Source organism: Bufo bufo, chromosome 3 (genome assembly GCF_905171765.1).
Source record: "Bufo bufo chromosome 3, aBufBuf1.1, whole genome shotgun sequence".
Taxonomy (NCBI): Eukaryota; Metazoa; Chordata; class Amphibia; order Anura; family Bufonidae; genus Bufo; species Bufo bufo.
Window position 1 is genome coordinate 461975005 of NC_053391.1, and position 18841 is coordinate 461993845.

At 45.1% G+C, this 18841-nt stretch overlaps 1 protein-coding gene across 3 annotated transcripts in view; it reads right to left on the reverse strand.

Moving 5' to 3' along the window:
• ATP11A (ATPase phospholipid transporting 11A) overlaps nucleotides 1–18841 on the reverse strand; it is a 223149-nt gene that overhangs the window by 64356 nt on the left and 139952 nt on the right. For all 3 annotated transcript variants that reach the window (XM_040425204.1, XM_040425205.1, XM_040425206.1), the window contains exons 13-14: nucleotides 16232–16405; nucleotides 3715–3878 (exon numbers count right to left, since the gene is read on the reverse strand). In XM_040425204.1, coding sequence (XP_040281138.1) covers nucleotides 3715–3878; nucleotides 16232–16405 — 338 coding nt within the window. The remainder of the gene's footprint in view (nucleotides 1–3714; nucleotides 3879–16231; nucleotides 16406–18841) is intronic.

Genomic DNA, 18841 nt, shown 5'->3' on the forward strand with positions numbered 1-18841 from the left:
TTGTGCAGGACAAGTATTTACCAGCAGTAAAATCCTCCACACTCCACAATATCACGGTCTCTGACCATGCGCCGGTCTCCACTGTCATTTGCTTCCCGGAGTTGCGTAGTAGAGAATGGACTTGGAGGCTCAACCATACCCTTATGGAATCGCAAACCCAGGTCGAGTCTATAGCGCAAAAATTACAAACGTATTTCACTACTAATGAAACGCCCGATATGTCCCACACAATATTGTGGGAGGCGCATAAGGTGGTAATTAGGGGGGATTTCATCGCGTTGGGAGCACATATTAAGAAAATGAGGGTGAAGAAATTGTCAGAACTATTGTCCAATATAGCTAGGCTGGAAGCGTCTCATAAGCGTTCATATGCTCTTAAAGATTTTGAGGAATTAATAGTCAAGAAACGAGAACTACAGGAATTGTTAAATATCAAAGCGTCCAAAGCCTACCTAAAAGTAAAGCATAAACATTACGTTCACGGAAACAGGGGAGGTAAGATAATGTCCGCGCTTATTAAGAAACGGGAAGATCAAGCTTTTATTAAACGCATGAAGTCACAGGAAGGGCTTACTGTAACGGACACTCAAAAAATTTCAAAAATCTTTAGGGATTATTATCATGATCTATATAATCTTAGACGGGAGGAACAGGAGGGAACAGGGATAGCACGTAGAGAGGAAATAGATAACTTCTTAAAGTCTTTGAACTTACCGGTCATTAATGACTCCGATAAGGCATCACTGATAGCACCTGTTACACTGGCTGAGGTGAAAAAAGTACTAAATAAGACTCCAACGGGCAAGAGTCCGGGCCCTGATGGGTTCACCGTGGCTTACTATAAAAAGTTTTTTTCAGTCTTGGGCCCACGCCTGGTGAATTTCTTTAACGCTTTATTAAATGGGTTTCCCCTTACCAATCAGGCTTTAGAGGCACACATTGTTGTACTACCGAAACCGGGTAAAGACATAGAAGTCCCATCAAGTTTTAGACCAATATCTCTGTTGAATGCAGACGTGAAATTATGGGCAAAAATTCTGGCTACTAGGCTATCCCCTCTACTACCTGGGATTATCTCTCACGAGCAATCGGGATTTGTGGGGGGCAGGGAGTGCAGAGACAGCACCTTTAGAGTCCTACAGGCCCAACAACTCGCTTTGAAACAGGGGGAAAAACTCATATTTCTCAGTACCGATGCCGAAAAGGCGTTCGATAGAGTAGATTGGGACTTCACGAAAGCCTCATTGCTAAAATTTGGTCTATCCCCGCAATTTGTGGGGGCGGTGCTGTCTCTGTACTCTAACCCCTCCGCAAAAGTACAGGTGAATGGTATTCTGTCACCTCCCTTTAGGATAACAAACGGGACGCGTCAGGGATGCCCGCTTTCACCCACACTTTTTATAATGTGCTTGGAGACATTCATACAGTCTTTGAGACAGGACCCCACAATTAAAGGCCTTAGAATAAGTAGTGACGAGCACACTGTTGCTGCGTTTGCAGATGATATGCTCATTTTCCTAACTAAACCTGAAGAAGCATTTCCGGCTCTTCTAAGGCAATTAGATACCTATGGCTCTTTGTCCAATTTTAAAATTAATTTTTCCAAATGCATGGCATTGGGTATAAACATCTCCCAATCATCCGTAGAAAAGTTCGAGAAGGAATTCCCGTTTAAATGGAGCCAGTCACATATTAAATATTTGGGCATTAATGTAACAAAAGATCCTAGCCAATTGTTTCACCAAAATTACTCCCCACTTCTTGCCAGCATTAAACTGCAATTGGCTGATATTAAGATACCTTTCCTGTCATGGCTGGGTAGAAAAAACTTATTAAAAACATACATTCTGCCTAGGTTATTGTATACTTTGCAGACCCTGCCTATACCCCTTCCCCAAGCATTTTTGGCAAAGGTGCGTAGCTTATTTTCTTCTTTTGTGTGGGGAGGATGCAGACCCAGGTTGGCGTATAAAATTCTCACTAAATCTATGTCTAAAGGAGGTTTCGGACTTCCGGATGTGGCTACATATTACAAAGCTGTTCAACTTAGATTACACTCTGAAATAAGCAATCCTAAAAACACTAAATTGGGCTGTAGGTTAGCCAGGAGTTTATTAGGCCATAGGGGAGTGGCAGCCTTATGGGACCCTAAATTAGCAGTAAACAACATCAGGCGTAAAAAAGGTTTAGATCTTATGAGAGGAGTCATGAACACATGGTCCAAAGTATCACCACTTCTGCGCTCTTCCCCCTGCCTTTCTCCGTTCACCCCCACTGGCTATGTCCCATATCTAGTAGTTCAGGGCTTCCAAGATGATTTGGGTCTATGGAGGGCGTTAGGTTCAGTGGCAATAGGAGATATTTTAAAAAACAGGACAGTCCCTTCTATTCAAAGCATGAAGTCTGATTTCCCTCACATTCCATGGTCAACTATACAATACTCACAGTTTTTAAGAATATGTACCCAATATTTAACTTGTACTCCTGACAAGCTTGATCCCAATTGGTACGAATCAATGTTACTACACCAAACGGACAAAAAAGGATGTGTCTCCATGATATATAACAAATTAATAGATGATGCAGACTCTAATAGACCCTGGTTTATATCTCACTGGGAAAAAGATTTGAGTGTCACCTTCGATGTTAACACAGTGAATAAGATCTTATGTCACTCTCATGGTCACTCTAGATGCATTAGGGTTCAGGAGAACGCTTATAAATTGGTGACCAGGTGGTACAACACACCTGCAAAACTCCATGCCATGGACCCCTCACGTTCAGATCGGTGCTGGAGATGTGGGGGAGATACTGGCACTCTGGTCCATATTTGGTGGTCTTGTCCCTCGATAACCCCATACTGGGATATGATTTCTAAGTGTGTCATGGAAATGATGCCCTCTTTGCCAACATTGACCCCATCAGTGGTGTTACTAAACTTGTCCAGTAAAAAATGTATACTCACCAAACATTCCCTATTGTCCTCCCTAGTAGCTGCAGCAAAACTACTGATTCCAATGTTTTGGCTTAATAACAAATCACCAGGGGTAACGGATTGGATTAATAAAGTCCAAGAGATCCGCTTGTTGGAAGAGATGTCCAGTTGGGAATCTTTGTCACATGATAGGCTTATACGTGTATGGGATCCATGGCTGAAGTGGCGTGCTAATTATTCAAATACTCCATTATCTCAACTAGTACCTAACTCTGCCAGTGTGAGTTAAATTTATATGCCATTGATACTATTATGTGTTGACAAGAGCCAATTCTTTTGATGCCACTGTGGATTTTGCAAATTCTGTATCAGATCAAGGATGTACCATTGTGTTTACGTTCTCAGTTATGTTTATCTGAAATGCACTTTTTTAATGTCTTTCATTTGATGAAAATAATAAATAAAGATTTGTTAAAAAAAAAAAGAACTTTGGCTTTGCAGCTAATCAAATTTTTCCTGAAATTCAGATCGAATTCCACTTTATTAACTTTGATTCGCTCAACACTAGTTATTAAAATCACAGAAAACCCTTTTAACAGATAATTCCAAATGGATGCATTATTCTAGACTGTCCAGTATTTGACAAATACAATGAAGGGGTTGTGGGTCTCAATTGCCTAAGGGACAACCATTTACTAAACTACACAAGTGCATGGACTGGTAAAATATACTTTTAGTAACATGTAAGAGAACACTTTTTTCTGGAAAGAAATCCTTACCGTTGTATACCTTCAACAAGAGCTACTTCATCAGGAGAGGAAGAAATATACACACTGGATTTGCCAGACTGACTAGATTTCCGTTCCCCATCAACATGGTCTTCATCTTTTACTTGGACAGTGTGGCATAGGCAGAGCGCACGAAAGAAGAGGTCTTCTCTCTCCTGCAATAAAAAAAAACAACGTGATCACTATTTTATAAACTGGCCCATGTAGGCTCACTTTCTCCATGGCACCAGCAAGTCTAAGCACTATTTGTTGTGTTGTACTCATATTTGGTAATTATTATGCCTAAAATAAAGCCACATCTATATTTAAAATTGGTTGTTGGTACGACAAATTTTAGTCCTATTTATTTTTTTGTCCTATTTATTGATTGTTCAGTTTGTTTGACTTATGGAACCCATCAACAATCAGGTTAGAATAATTATTACTTGTCTGATTTGGAAGCAGTTCAGGTCTTTAAAGACTGTTTTACATGGGCCAATGCACAAGCAATTATCGTGAGCGAACCAAAGTGTAGACACAGTCTTAAAGGGGCTCTCCCTGAATTAAGAAAATGAAAATACTTAAATATTACTTTATTATAAATATATTCTCAAGTACCTTTCATTATTTATAATGGCTCGTTTTGTCTGGGGAGCAATCATTAGGGGAAACGAAATGGCCGCTGTCCCATTAGTTAACATAAAACCTGTCCTGATCCCACATGAAGACAAGTTATTTTACGATTACACTTACTTTACTTTATGATCCTGAATACAGATTATAAGATCTTCAGCTGAATCTCTGGGGAATTTAGTTCATGAGGAGACATGAAGTACAGAGAGGATGGACAGGATAGACTGTGGTAATGGAGACTGTATACAAGTGCTGCTGCTCATTAGCCACACCTCACCCTCCTCTTATGTTTCCTCATCATCTTTATTCCCACAGAGATTCACCTGTATTCAGGATCATGATTCCTGACAAGCAGAGCAGAGAGGAGGATGAGGCAGCACTATGGCTCATTGTGGTAAAGGAACTGGTCCTCCTGTGTGATTAGGACAGGTTTTGTGTGTACTGATATGACGGCGGACATTTTATTTCTCCTAATGATTGCTCCCTAGACAAAACAAGCTATTCTAAGTAAGGAAAGGTATTTGTGAATATTTTTATTATAATATAATATTTAAGTGCCTCCCAACAAAGTACACAGGTGAGCGCTGCAGTTTTGTTGCATTGTGAATAATACTTCAGCTGGACAGCGTGCACTCCCTGTGTAATACTCACAGCAAAAAGGGTATTGTGAACACGTCCAGGAACTATGGCACATACAGCATTAAGGTCCGTAGAAGAATATGAGGACCGTATCAAAAAAATTGATGTCATATTTAATGTTCCGGACCCCATCACATAAGACACTTTGGAATGGATCTAAAAATCCAGATGACATCATTGGAGAAACTGTTAACTAAAGAGATGCGCACGTGGTGGGATCTCACATCCCTAAAGAAATATGTGGACAAAAGCATGGATTGAGATTAAAAAAGAAACCCACCATGGTTTATTCAGACCTATTTTTAACTCTAGTGGCAAAAGATTTTGTCCAATTGTTCGCTGCAATTGATCATTAAGTATGAGGAATCAACATTGAAGGACTTATGTGATGAAATTAAAGTCACACAGTATAATCTGCTTTGCCATATACAAAAAACACTTTTTATAGAACTTGAAAAGTTGAAAGAAAACTTAAATAAGCTGGAAGAAAGTTTAATTCAATTCAAACAAAACAAGGAAGAATCGGGCCTCTGGTGTCACATTTAGCTCCACAGAGGTGGAGTCTTCAGACTCAGCCCCGGATACACCGAAATCCAACCTGTCTTCTAACAGGGACTGCTCTAATGCACCTTCTGATCAAGGAACACAGAGGAGGAGACAAGCAGCAAAAAACGGCGAGTGGGGAGGAAACACCGCAAGAGGCCACAGGTATCCATCCTGTGACAAGCAGGAGTAGATGATCTCCAGGTTATAAAACTTTCCTGCATTGTTCTATTTACTGTGGAAGAGACTCTCTTGAAAAGAGGTTTGTCCTTCTCACCAACGTGCCATTTCGATTTATATCGACAATCATAGATGTGAATCGTTTGGCACGGACTAAGACTTTAAAAAAACACTTTGGGATTGGGGAGGACATTCCCTCAGATACGCAACAAAATGATCACGAAATGTCATTTGTTAATGCAGATGCTATGTCTCCTAATGTCATTCAGGAAGAGGAGATTATCCATCTGGGAATAGCAGGGGCCACTTTGGAGTTTGAGAAGTTAGCACATATAGCCTCTCTCCAGGAGACATATCAAGAGCCGGATGATAATTTACAACAGAATACTTCGAAGTTTTTTATAACTACGAATAAAGATTTTTATCCTATCCATTCAAGATCCCCGCCTCTTGATAGTTTCCAGGACTAAGTAGAGAAAGATCTATGTATTTTAAATGACAACATTAAACACAAAAAATAACATGACCAAGGAGGAATATGATGCGCTCAGGGATTTCATGGTTACTATGCTGAGCGATACTACAACATATTTGCCATTAAAAAGCAATCCACTCCCTCATTATCAGCAAGAACTCAAAGGGATCTTAGAAAGGGGTTTATTTTTAAGTATTTTCAGCCAGAAAGAAATAGAGTATATTTATGTTGAACACCCGGTTATTTCCATTTTTTATGCGTTACCAAAAGTCCACAAAGGAGGGTTTGGACCCCCTATGAGACCGATAATCTCTGGCATCGGCTCATACTCAGAAAGGCTATCTGAGTGGGTGGATTCCCTCCTGCAGCCTTTGGTTTCTCTCATGCCAGGTTTTCTGAAAGACATGTGCGGTATTACAATCCTTTGAGGATTTCATGTGGAAGGATGAATATGTGTGGATAACTGCTGATGTTATATCATTATATACAAACATTCCCCACCATCTTGGATTGAGGATGTACGGTGGTATTTGGCTACCTATAGCAACTATACAATGGAACTCCAGGACTTGACTTTTTATGTATGGCGATTAATTTTTTGCTTAAACATATTTTTTTTATGTTTAATGGAGACTTTTAACTCCAGGTCTCTGGAGTCTCTATGGGGGCCAAATTCTCACCATCAATAGCCAATATTTTTATGGCATGGTGAGAGAAAGGAGATTTTTGTGAAACTCACCTGTAAAATCTTTTTCTCGTCTTTTCCATTGGGGGACACAGACCATGGGTATAGCTTGAGGTATTAGTAGGAGGGACACTATGCAAATGAAAGAGCTCCTCCTCCTCGGGCTATACCCCCCGACTCCACCAGGAGGAACTCAGGCGTTGCACAAGCAGTAGGAGAAGGAGCAAGAAAAACTTAAGGAAACCATCGGACCAAGCCATAAGGTCCAACCATAAGCAGAAAACTGAATTGAAGCCCCCTCCTGCAATAGACAGAATGGGTGGGAGCTGTGTCCCCCAATGGAAAAGACGAGAAAAAGATTTTACAGGTGAGTTTCACAACAATCTCCTTTTCTCGTGCTTTTTTCCATTGGAGGACACAGACCATGGGACGTCCTAAAGCAGTCCATGGGGTGGGAAAAAATCTCAGCACCGCCAGGAGGAACGTCCAACGGTCAAACAGGAACCACAGCCTGCAAAACCCTGCGGCCAAAGACCGCATCAGCCGAAGCCAGTGAATGCAACTGATAAAAATTTGTAAAGGTATGTAAGGACGACCAGGTGGCCGCCTTACACAGCTGAGACGCAGAGGCATGATTGTGTCTTACCCAGGAAGCCCCCACTGCCCTAGCGGAGTGAGCGGTAATCCTAGCAGGGGGAACTCTACCACAAGCGCGATAAGCCGTGGAAATAGCCGAGCAGATCCAGGGCGCCGTGAACGGCGGACGGAAGCAATAGCCGCGAGATACACCTTCAGGGCCCGTACGACATCCAGGGAATTGCAGAGTGCGTTCCTTGGGGTTAGCCGGAGAAGGGCAAAAGGAAGGCAGGACCAGATCCTCATTAAGGTGGAAGGGAGAGACCACCTGGGGCAAAAAGGAGAGGACCGGACGGAGCACAACCTTATCCTGTTGGAAAACCAGAAAAGGCTCCTGATAGGAAAGAGCGGCCAGCTCCGACACCAGTCTGATTTAAAAACTTGAGATGGGATTTGAACTCACAGCTTCTGCATAATCGCCCAGAACTTTAATCACTACGCTATGTAGCTGCATTAGAACTTATGGCCCCAAGGAAGACCACTTTCCAGGTGAAAACAGTCAGAGAGACCTCCCTCAAAGGGGGCCGACTGCAGAGCGCGCAGGACCAAATTGAGATCCCAAGGAGACAAAGGGGGAACATGCGGGGGAACAGAATGTGCCACCCCCTTAAGAAAGGTCTTCACCGGACCCATAAGAGCAAGGGACCACTGAAAAAAAGACGGCCAGCGCCGAAACCTGACCTTACAGGGAACTAGGCGACAGTCCCTGCTCAAGCCCAGACTGAAGAAAAGACAGTACCATCATGATGGAAAAGCGAAGGGGAGGGAACCCCGAACTCTCACAAAAGGACAGGAAAGCCTTCCAGGTACGATAGTAAATCCGAGAGGAAGAAGACTTCCTCGCTCTGATCATGGTCCTAATCACTGAATTCGAGAACCCCCTCTTCTTCGGGATGGCGGTTTCAACTCCGTTAAACGAAGAGACCGGGAATTCTGGTGGAAAAGCGGGCCCTGAGACAGTAGGTCCTGTCTGTCGGGAAGAGGCCATGGGGCGTCCGCCAGCATCCGAGCCATGTCCGAAAACCACGCGCGGCGAGGCCACTCTGGGGCGATGAGAACGGTCGGGATCCCTTCCGTCTCGATCTTGCGTAGAACCTTTGGTAGGAGAGGAAAACAGAGGAGGCTGAAGTCCTGCCACGGAGACACCTGCACGTCCATCCGTACGCCCTCAGATCTCGGGCGCGAGCCAGGAACACTGGGAGCTTCTTGTTGAACCTGGACGCCAGTAGGTCCACATCCGGACGGCCCCATCTGTGGCAGATTTCTTCGAACACTTCTGGATGCAGAGACCACTCGCCTGGATTCCCCTAGTTGCGGCTTAGAAAAAAAACGCTGTCCAGTTGTCCACTCCTGGAATGTAAACTGCTGACAACACCGGAACGTGCGTCCCCGCCAACGTCAGAATTCTCGTCACCTCCTGCATCACCATCCGGCTGCGGTTCCCGCCCTGATGGTTGATGTAGGCCACGGCCGTGGCATTGTCCAATTGAATCCTCACTGGGAGGCCCGCAAGGAGAGGGGTCCAATGGGAGAAAGAGAGAGCGGAAAATCGCCCCCCATTCCAGAATGTTGATTGGAAGGCGAGACTCTGCCGCCGACCCAATCCCTTGAACCGTGCGAGACTGGAGAATGCCGCCCCAACCCAGGAGGCTGGCATCGGCGGTGATGATCGTCCAGGAAAATGGGAAAAAAGATCTCCCCGACCTCAGGTTCATCGGGGACAGCCACCAAGGAAGAGCTGCCCGAACCCGCTGAGACAAGCAGACGCTATCGTCCAGACCCCGAGAGGTCTTGTCCCAGAGGTAAAGGATCTTCTGTTGCACCAGGCGAGTGTGAAACTGGGCATATGGAACGGCCTCGAAAGAGGCTACCATAAGACTCAGGACCTGCATGTACTCCCATATGGATAGGCACGGGTAGCGCAGCAGATGTGGCACTGCGCCCTGGATCTGGGAGGACTTGAAGGCAGGCAGAATCCTCTGGCGGCCGAGGTATCCAATAACATCCCCCAGAAGGAGAGCTTCTGGGACGGGAAGAGACAGGAGTTTGGGAAAGTTATCAGCCAGCCGAACTGCTCCAGTCTGAACAGTGATCCGGATGCTATCCTCGGCCTGCGGTAGAGAGGGGGCCTCTATCCGGATATCGTCCCGATAGGGCAGCAAAGGAATGCCCCTGGTACGAAGAAGCACCATGAGCGGTCCAGGACCTTGGTAAGGACCCGAGGGGTGGTCGCCAACCGAAGGAAGGGTGACAAACTGACAGTGTTGACCCCTAATGGCGAAGCGCAGGAATCGTTGGTGGGAATCCGCAATCGTGACATGCAGATAGTCTTGGGCGCAGCAGGGCGAGCTGACTGGGCCCTCTAGTGCCGGGAAGGCTGGTTTAAAGGAAGGCCTTTTTGCAGACGACCTGAGACCCCCGGTGGGGGAAGCAGGCGACGGCCTACCAGATGAGAAACGGCAAAAGGCATGCAGAGATGAACTTGTCTAGCTGATCCCCATAAGGTTTGGAAACCCCAAAGGGGAGATTAGCGAGGGAATGCTTGGTGGAGGCACTGAGTGACAGAGATGGCCAACCTGCGGGCAAAGAGGGGAACAATGTCCCTAGAAGCTTCGCAAAGAATCTTAGAAGCCTGAGACATCTGGAGAACCAACTCCAGTGTGTCAGTAGACGCAACTTGCTCCGCCAGTTCCTGGTGGTGGCGCTGTAACCACACCGAGAGAGCACTGGCTACCTCTGCTGAGTGAAAGGTAGGTCGCAGGGACGCGCCTGCCAATGAAGAAAAGGACCTGGAAAGAGAGTCTATGCGTCTGTCTACAGAATCCTACAAAGAGGAACTGTCTAAGACAGGGAGAGCCATATAATTGGCTAATCCGGCCACCAAGGATCCACCCTAGGGGGAGGAGACACCTCTCCTCGCCATCAGCAGGGAAAGGATAAAGTATTAAGACGACCCCAGGCCCTGGATATGACCGCGGAAAAATCCCTCATGGACCGGGAACACGGTAGTCTCCAACTCCCTGGACAGAAAAAAGGGGGGAACTCCTGACCAGTGGAAGGAGGAGAATCCCCTTGGAGAATAAAGGCGTCTCAGACAGTCGCCACTAAGTCAGCCACCATGGTGGAGAGCTTAGGCGAGGGGTCACGCTCCATGACCTGGTCAGAGCCGGAAATTCCCCTTCAGACTTGCGCTCCCTAAGGGAGGAGGGGAGAGTCGTCCGAACGCGCCTCTAGGCGAGGGGGGAGAGACGGAGCCATCCGAGGAGGGATGCTGCCGCTCACGCTCCCTGTTAGTAGTCGGGCGTCTTCTGTGGAAAACCACAGAGAGGTGGTTGGCGTCACAGGATTTGAAAATGCCCTATAGTCCAAAAAAGGACCTGGCTCGTCCGAGCCGGATAATTCCCGTTCGGATTGCTCTCCCTAGGGAGGGGGAAGAGCAGTCCGAAAGCGCCACAGGCGAGGGGGGAGACGGAGACATCCGAGGTGGGATGCTGCCGCTCACGCTGCCGCTACGTAGTCAGGCACCCACTGTGGGGACCACAGAGAGATGGAGAGGTTAGCGCCACAGGATTAAAGGACATGGCTGCCTTGGCGACTAAGACCAGTTCAGCGGCCGCGCTGGACATGGCAGATGCCCAAGTGGGGACAGCAGGTTCCCAGGGACGGAGGTCTTTGTAAACCCAGATGGGAAATTTTTTAATTTAATTTAATATTTTTTTTTTTAAACATCAGAGGTCAAGACCTTAACTCACACAGCTATGAGCTGTAGTACCGTCGTCTCCGCAGAGAGGCAGGATAGCGTCATGCAGGGGGAGGACTGGGCTGAGCAAGAGATGGAGGATATCCTGTCCAGGGGCAGAGCACAAGAGACAGGCGACGAAAAAAAGGTTGAATGGCACATCTGACAGGACCCCAGTGGGGCCTGAGAAAAAAGTTATGGCAAACTAAGGGGAAGACTTATCCCCACACCTGCTTTAGCTTAGCAGCCAGGTCTGATAACGCCCATTTGTATCTGTCACATCAAAGGCATGGCATTTACTCATACAGCAGAAAGCTGTATTAATGGGCAGCAGAAGAGGACCACCGGCGGCTTTTTACGCCATTCTCCTGATTTGAGAGGAGCAGGGAAGTCGCGCGAGAGTTCGGACTGCACGGCCGAACACAGCAAGAGGAAGTGCCAGAGCAGAACAGAGGCTCCGCCCCCCCGGTCGCGTCATAATGGCGCGAAAAGAACGCGCGCGCGCCGTATGAAATAATGGCCCCATCGTTACCCGGGTCCCTTTACATGTATCGGGGGCTAATGTCCCTGGGTTAAGAAGGGAAGAGCCAGCGCACCCGCGGTGAGTACCACCGCCGAACTCTGTGGTGCGTCCCTGCTCAGGAGAAAAAAAGAGCGATGCCGGCAAGTGCCGAGCATAGCCTGCCAGATGCCTTTGAGCCTGCCTTAAAGGCAGGCAATATGTGCCCCTAATAAAGAGCCCAACGTGCCCCCAGAAGGATTCCTATCTCTGCTTCACCCAGGCAGCTTCAGGGGAATGAGAATGGTGGAGGGGGGAGGGGTAAGGCAGGGATGCAGGTATACTTATCTGCTCCTGCAGATCTTCTCCCTCGACTCCAGGACCAGCAGGGATGCACCTCTTCAGGCTTCTGACTCCTTGCCCAGGAGTGCAGTGCTCTGGTGGAGGGTGGCAGCAGGTGACCCAGTGGCTGGTGGGAAACCGGAGCTGCAGGTCGAGCCCGGATCCACTTGTCTTCTTTGGGGGCAATGGAGGCAGCCAGGCAGCGTCCAAGGACGGCGGCGGGCACTCCACGGGGGACCAGGAAGGCGCCATGCCGACCTGAGTCCCCATCTAGAAAGAAAATAACAAAAAGGAGTAGAGATAGTGATCGTGTCAACCTCCTTCACCGGACACTAAGCAAAGACTGAGTTCCTCCTGGTGGAGTCGGGGGGTATAGCCCGAGGAGGAGGAGCTCTTTCATTTGCATAGTGTCCCTCCTACTAATACCTCAAGCTATACCCATGGTCTGTGTCCCCCAATGGAAAAAAGCACGAGAAAACATTTTTTATTTTCAGAGATGAACTCATTTTCTCAATGTATTAAATTGTATGGTCGTTACATCGATGATATGTTAAAAGTGTGGCAAAGAAAAGTAGCGAGCATACCACTTTTTGAAGAGTTTCTAAATCAGGGTATTGCGTCTTTAAAATTTAGTCTATAATGTGACCCCAGATCTATTGTTTTCCTGGATCTAAATCTACAGCTGACAATATTACCACCAAGGTATTGACATCCACTTTTAGGAAAAAGGCTGCGGGTAATACCACCCTCTTGGCTACTTCTTGTCATCCACCGCATGTTATAAAAAAATATATATCCATTATTATAAAGCAGAGAAGCAGAAAAAACAGCAACTAGACTGCAGGCAAGACAGTATACAGTAGAGTCCATAGAGAATGCCAGACAGTGGGCTTTATCTCTTGATATAAAAAATTTGGTGTTCCCTTATAATACTTCCAGTAAAAAGAAAAAGAGAAAAAATCACAGAAAAACGAATAACATAAATAAGTTAAAAGAAAAACCTACTATTTTTGTTACAGGCTATAGTGAAGAATTTCAGGAGCTCTGCAGGATTATTCAACGTCATTTACCAGTACTCAATTATGACAAAGATTGGAGAGATATATAGTATCAGCAGGAGTAAGATGTGTTGCACTCAAAACCCCTACTATAGGACAGAAGATTAGCCCCAGCTTATTTTTTGACCATCCAACACCAAAACATACCTGGCTTTCTTACAAATGTAGTTAAGAAATGTGGAAGTAATAGATGCATTTGTTGCAATCACATTGCAGTTTGTCAGACAGTTACCTCCACAGTGAATGGAGGAAGCCATGTGATTCAACAATATCGAAATTGCAATATGGAGTTTACAATATATGTGATTACGTGTAAAGACTGTCATCTACAATACGTGGGTTGTACGACCAAACAGATTAAAGTTAGAGTACAGAAACATCTATCTGATATTCCCCAATTTAGGACACACAATGTTTCAGCTGCAAGCCTGCATTTTGCTACTGTTCACAAAGGGGATACAGCGGCGTTTGCGGTACATGGAATAGAGAGGGTATTTGCACCGATTAGAGGGGGTGACCATAAACAAAAGCTCTTAAGCAGGGAGGCTTTTTGTATGTTTAAGTTAGGGAGTTGTGCCCCCAACGGTCTGAATAAAAAACATGACTTAGTTTTACAATATAAACTAGAAAAGCTACAATTTCTGGGGAAATTGTGTGAACTGTTCTTGCCTCTACCAGTAGTCTACAACTGGAGTGGGCAGAGTAACTGGGTGGAGTGGCTTGAGTAACTGTTGTATGGTTGGAGTGGCTGGAGTAACTGTGGAAAGGATGGACTGGGCAGAGTAACTTTATGGAGTGGGCAGAGTAACTGTGTGGAGTGTTTGGAGTGAGTAAAGAGAGTAAACATTACACTAACCAATTGATTGATCAAATTTAAAAAGTGCACATGGCAAGCTTGATAGAGTGAGAAATGCATTTCAACTTTTATTTATTTATATAGCACATTTAATTGCAATGTTGTTGCCCAAAGTGCTTCACAGTTACATTAAAACATACATTTATAAAAACATTAGCAGCCGATTTGTGTAGGTGGGCTTGAAAATGGGGGAGTTGTGGCAGTTTAGAAATCATGTCCTGATTTTTCAGCTCACACTCTAGCTTTTGTCACTCTGCTGGCTGCTCACACAACTGGGTTCCTATGGCAACTCACATCACAGCAAGGGCAGAGAAGAGCGGTTAAAAACAAACTGCTCCAACTTGCTCACTTCACTGGCAGTTGCCATCTTCAAACGGTTGTATTTTATAAATCCTACAGTGAAGAGCTTTATATTGTGAGAATCACAAGACCCAGACCTACATTTTGATGCACAGTATGTCTCTGAAATATTAAAAATGAAAGCACAGTCGCAGTTTAGAAATTGCCCTTCAAATTTGAGGTGGCTAAAGTGGAGTTTCAATGAATGTCAATGGGCGGCATGAGTTGCAAACAAATGGTCATATTGTGAATACTATCAGGACTATGGCTTAGCCGTGGACATTATTGTGGCAGCAGGGATAGCTGAACGTTTTGATATAAGATTTGTGTAGGTGGGCTTGAAAATGAGGGAGTGGAGGCAGTTTAGAAATCATGTCCTGATTTTTCAGCTCCCACTCTAGTTTTGAACATTCCGCCATTCATTCCTATGGGACCAATTTCGCCACAAAAACGCAGATATTTCGTGAACCATTCGGCGAAACGTTCCACAAAGTAATAGCACGCCAATCTTGAACAATCCGCACGTTTCGGTATATTACTGTCTATGTAGTGTAAAAACTGTGGGAGGTGTTAGGGTGGTAAATTTGGCTATAATAATAAGAATATATATGTGAGATAACAGTAAGTAGTCTTGCCATGCAAGAACACTTAATACAATGTTTTTAACAAGCTAGATCCCTCGGGATGGCTTTTTTCAGGTGTTTGTGGTCTCCCCTCCCATAGTGAGCATGTGATGGGAACACTTAATTAGCTGTGGTCCAACACATGCTTAAAAGGAAGGGGTTTCTTTTCACTTTTATATGTCATGATGAAGGACCGGTATACAGAGGTCCGAAACGCGTAGACTGTACAAGTGTTTGATGTCTGGATTTTACCGCAAGTAAATATAGATCATCGTTTATAAGGGAAGCTGGATTTTACAACCTTTTTCAATAATATTTAAGTATATTCATTTTTTTAATTCTTGGAGAACCCCTTTAAAGGGGTAGTCTAACTTTAGCAAATGGCATTTTTCATGTAGACAAAGTTAATACAATACTAATGTACTGTGCTGGCTTGATTAATTTTTCCATCACATTATACCCTGCTCATATCCAGGGGTGGCCATGCTTCCACATTATAGGAAAAATTGTATTGTGCATACACATGCAAGAGCAGCAGCTCCTGTCCCAGCTGCCTTGTATCTGCATTCGCAGCAGTGACAGAGTATAATGCGATTGAAAAATGAATCAAGCCAGCAAGGGAGGCAATATGGACAATCACAATACATTAGTAAGTGCCTTGTATTGCCTACATGATAAATGCCATTTGCTGAAGTAAGACAACCACTTTAAGGCTGCCATACTCATTAGTGTATTGTCAGAATGTGTACGGTAAGTTCCCAGTTCTCCCTGAAGAAAACGGGGGAGAAAAGGATCAGCTGAATTGAATCTATTCACCCTTCAACCAAGAAGATAAGTCACCACCAGAATATTGTGGCAGTTGTTGTCTCCCCATTGACAACACATACTGTACGTACATGCTTGGGCGAGCTGAAGATATATCTGTATGGGGTAGAAGAGAGAGAGAGCTGTTGGGCTGACAGCTACTGAATGTGTATGGCCAGCTTAAGGCCTTAAACATAAGGTTATATGATCCACAATTCCTGTTTTCTTCACAGAGGCACCCTAAAATGGAACGGTTAGCAGCAACGGTGCATGGAAACCAAAAATAAGATCTGCACCACCAGAAGAACAAGCTTGATTGACAATGTTTCCATTGCCTTCTATTATCTGAAGAACTTATTGCACCCTTTTAGAAAAATAAGCACCAGAAATAGGATGCTACATTTGGGAGCCCCCAGCGTATTACACTTTACGGACAGACAGGTATAGATATATAATGAGTAAGAAAACACAGTAATACTTTTCCTCCAGATCCTGGTGATGAATCAATCATGTCGATGCCCATGCAGTCGGGAAGGATCTGCCCATTGCAGATGACATGTGGTATGTACACGTGACCTTCAATGCAGCATTCAATAAACTCCATGTTGTTCTCTGTTAGCGTTCCAGTCTTGTCCGTAAATATATATTCAACCTATAGTTTAATACACGGAGAACACTAAAGATTAGAAATGCAATGCTTAAAAGTGATCAACTGGAAATCAATAGAGCATCAAGTCCAGCTAACATGATAAAAGTTATGACTGTATGCCGCTCTCTGCTTTCTTGGTACTTTCGCACTAGCGGCAAGGAACTCCGGCAGGCTGTTCCGGCTGGTGAATCAGTCTTGTTTTCTTCCGGGCGCCTCTCGGCATGTTTACCGTGCTGCTGGATGCACGGTAAACATGCCGAGAGGCGGCCGGAAGAAAACAAGACTGATCCGATGGGGCTGGAGCTGGAGCGGTAATCCGGGGGCACGCGTGCACTAGCGGCAGCACGGATCCGACAGGCTGTTCACTCGCCGGAACAACCTGCCGGCGTTCCTTGCCGCTAGTGTGAAACTAACCTTAAAAAGCATCTTTGATGCAAAGTGTCATACAAATAAATTAAAAGAGGCTCAGGCACCAGCCTAATTACGGTCTGCAACGCTATTATCTGGATACATAAAGACCTACCATTAAGATCAGCAAAAGCGATTAGCAACAGTGAGTTTATTAGAAAGATTCCAAACAGAAGGTGCTAATTATAGCCCCACACGCGCCTCTTCCTCGATATCAACACCCCTGTGTATTTACACACAGCTCACAGAATAAGACGTAAGTACCAGCTGCCTTTCACCATGTGGCTATGGATACAAACTGAAACGCAGACGTCAAATCGCTATTAGAGAAATGGTCAGCAACTGCAACTCGACTACAGAAGAGCATTATAGTGCAGGATTGTCCTGTCGTACTGATTTTATTAGGGCTGTATAGCAAATATGGCAAATGAATTTAAAGGCTATGTACACCTTTGGGGACAATTTTCTTTTATGATTTCATTTTACTAGTTTTGATCGAGCCCCGTAGTGCTCGGGCCAAACACATCGGGATGTTCGGGTGCTCGACCCGAGTATAATGGAAGTCAATGGGAGAACCCGAGTATTAAACCAGGTACCCCCTGCTCTGAAGAGGGGAGGGTGCCTGGTTCATAGGAAAATGTCAGAAATTGATGGAAACACCACCGAAATGGTTCTGGAACAGCATGGGGAGGATGTTTGGATGCATCTTGTACTCGCAGGTTGCTGCTGGAAAGTATGTTGTCCGAATAGTACGCCACTTTTACAGACTGACAATAATACGCACAAAACCGAAGAATTTTTTTTTAGAGGAAAAATTTATAGGAACATTCTTTCCAGTATATATATATATTTATTTTTTATTTATATTTATTTTTATTTTAAAGATCATAATATTAATACATAAACCGATATTGATCACATCGGTATACATCGTATGACATTCATAAACATCATTATTGACAAGTTATAGGAATCATCCTACATTCATAATCACATCGATATACATAATATGACAATCATAAACATCATTATAAACAAATAATTCCCTCCTTGTGACACTAGGCCGCGCATCAGAGTGAGGGTGCTGGCGGGGTGTCATGAAATTGTCCTAGGCTTTGGAGAGTGTTGCTCTGCCTCTGTTGGAACTGCTGTGTGTTCCCCTTGTCTCCCCTCCTCGGTTGGCCAAGGAACTACGGACTCTGCCGCCAGCGTTGTCAGATGGAAATTTTTGGAGCAATTTTTCAACAAAGATCTTCTGGTATTGCACCGTTTTGCTCGTCCGCTCCATCAGAGGAATGAGAGAGAATAAGTTCTCTTTGTAGCGGGGGTTTGAGAAGGGAGAACAACCAGTAATCCGTGTTGTCTAAAATGCGTATAATGCGCGGGTCGCAGGAAAGGCAGCCTAACATGAGGTCAGCCATGTGTGCCAGAGTACCAACATGCAAGACTTCGCTGTCGTCATCAGGAGGATCACTCTCAATCTCCTCATCCTCTTCTGCCCACCCACGCTGAACAGATGGAATTAAACTTCCATGGGTTCTACCCTCTGTAGCGGAGGCAACCGTATCCTGCTCCTCCTCCTCTTCATCATCCAATTCGCGCTGAGAAGACAAACTGAAGGGTGTCTGTCTGTCACCCTGTGTAATGTCTTTCCCCATTTCCACCTCTTCCACATGCAAAGCGTCGTCCTCAATTGTGAGCAGCGAGCGTTTGAGTAGACACAGAAGTGGGATGGTCACGCTGATAATAGCGTTTTCGCCGCTCACCATCTGTGTTGATTCCTCAAAGTTTCTTAAAACCTCACAGAGGTCAGACATCCATGCCCACTCCTCGTTTGTGAATAGCAGAAGCTGACTGGAAAGGTGACGACCATGTTGCAGCTGGTATTCCACTACTGCCCTTTGCTGCTCACAAAGCCTGGCCAACATGTGGAATGTGGAGTTCCAGTGCGTGCTCATGTCGCACAACAGCCGGTTAGCTGGCAATTTCAAGAGCTGCTGCAACGTTGACAGACCGGCTGAAGCTGTCGGT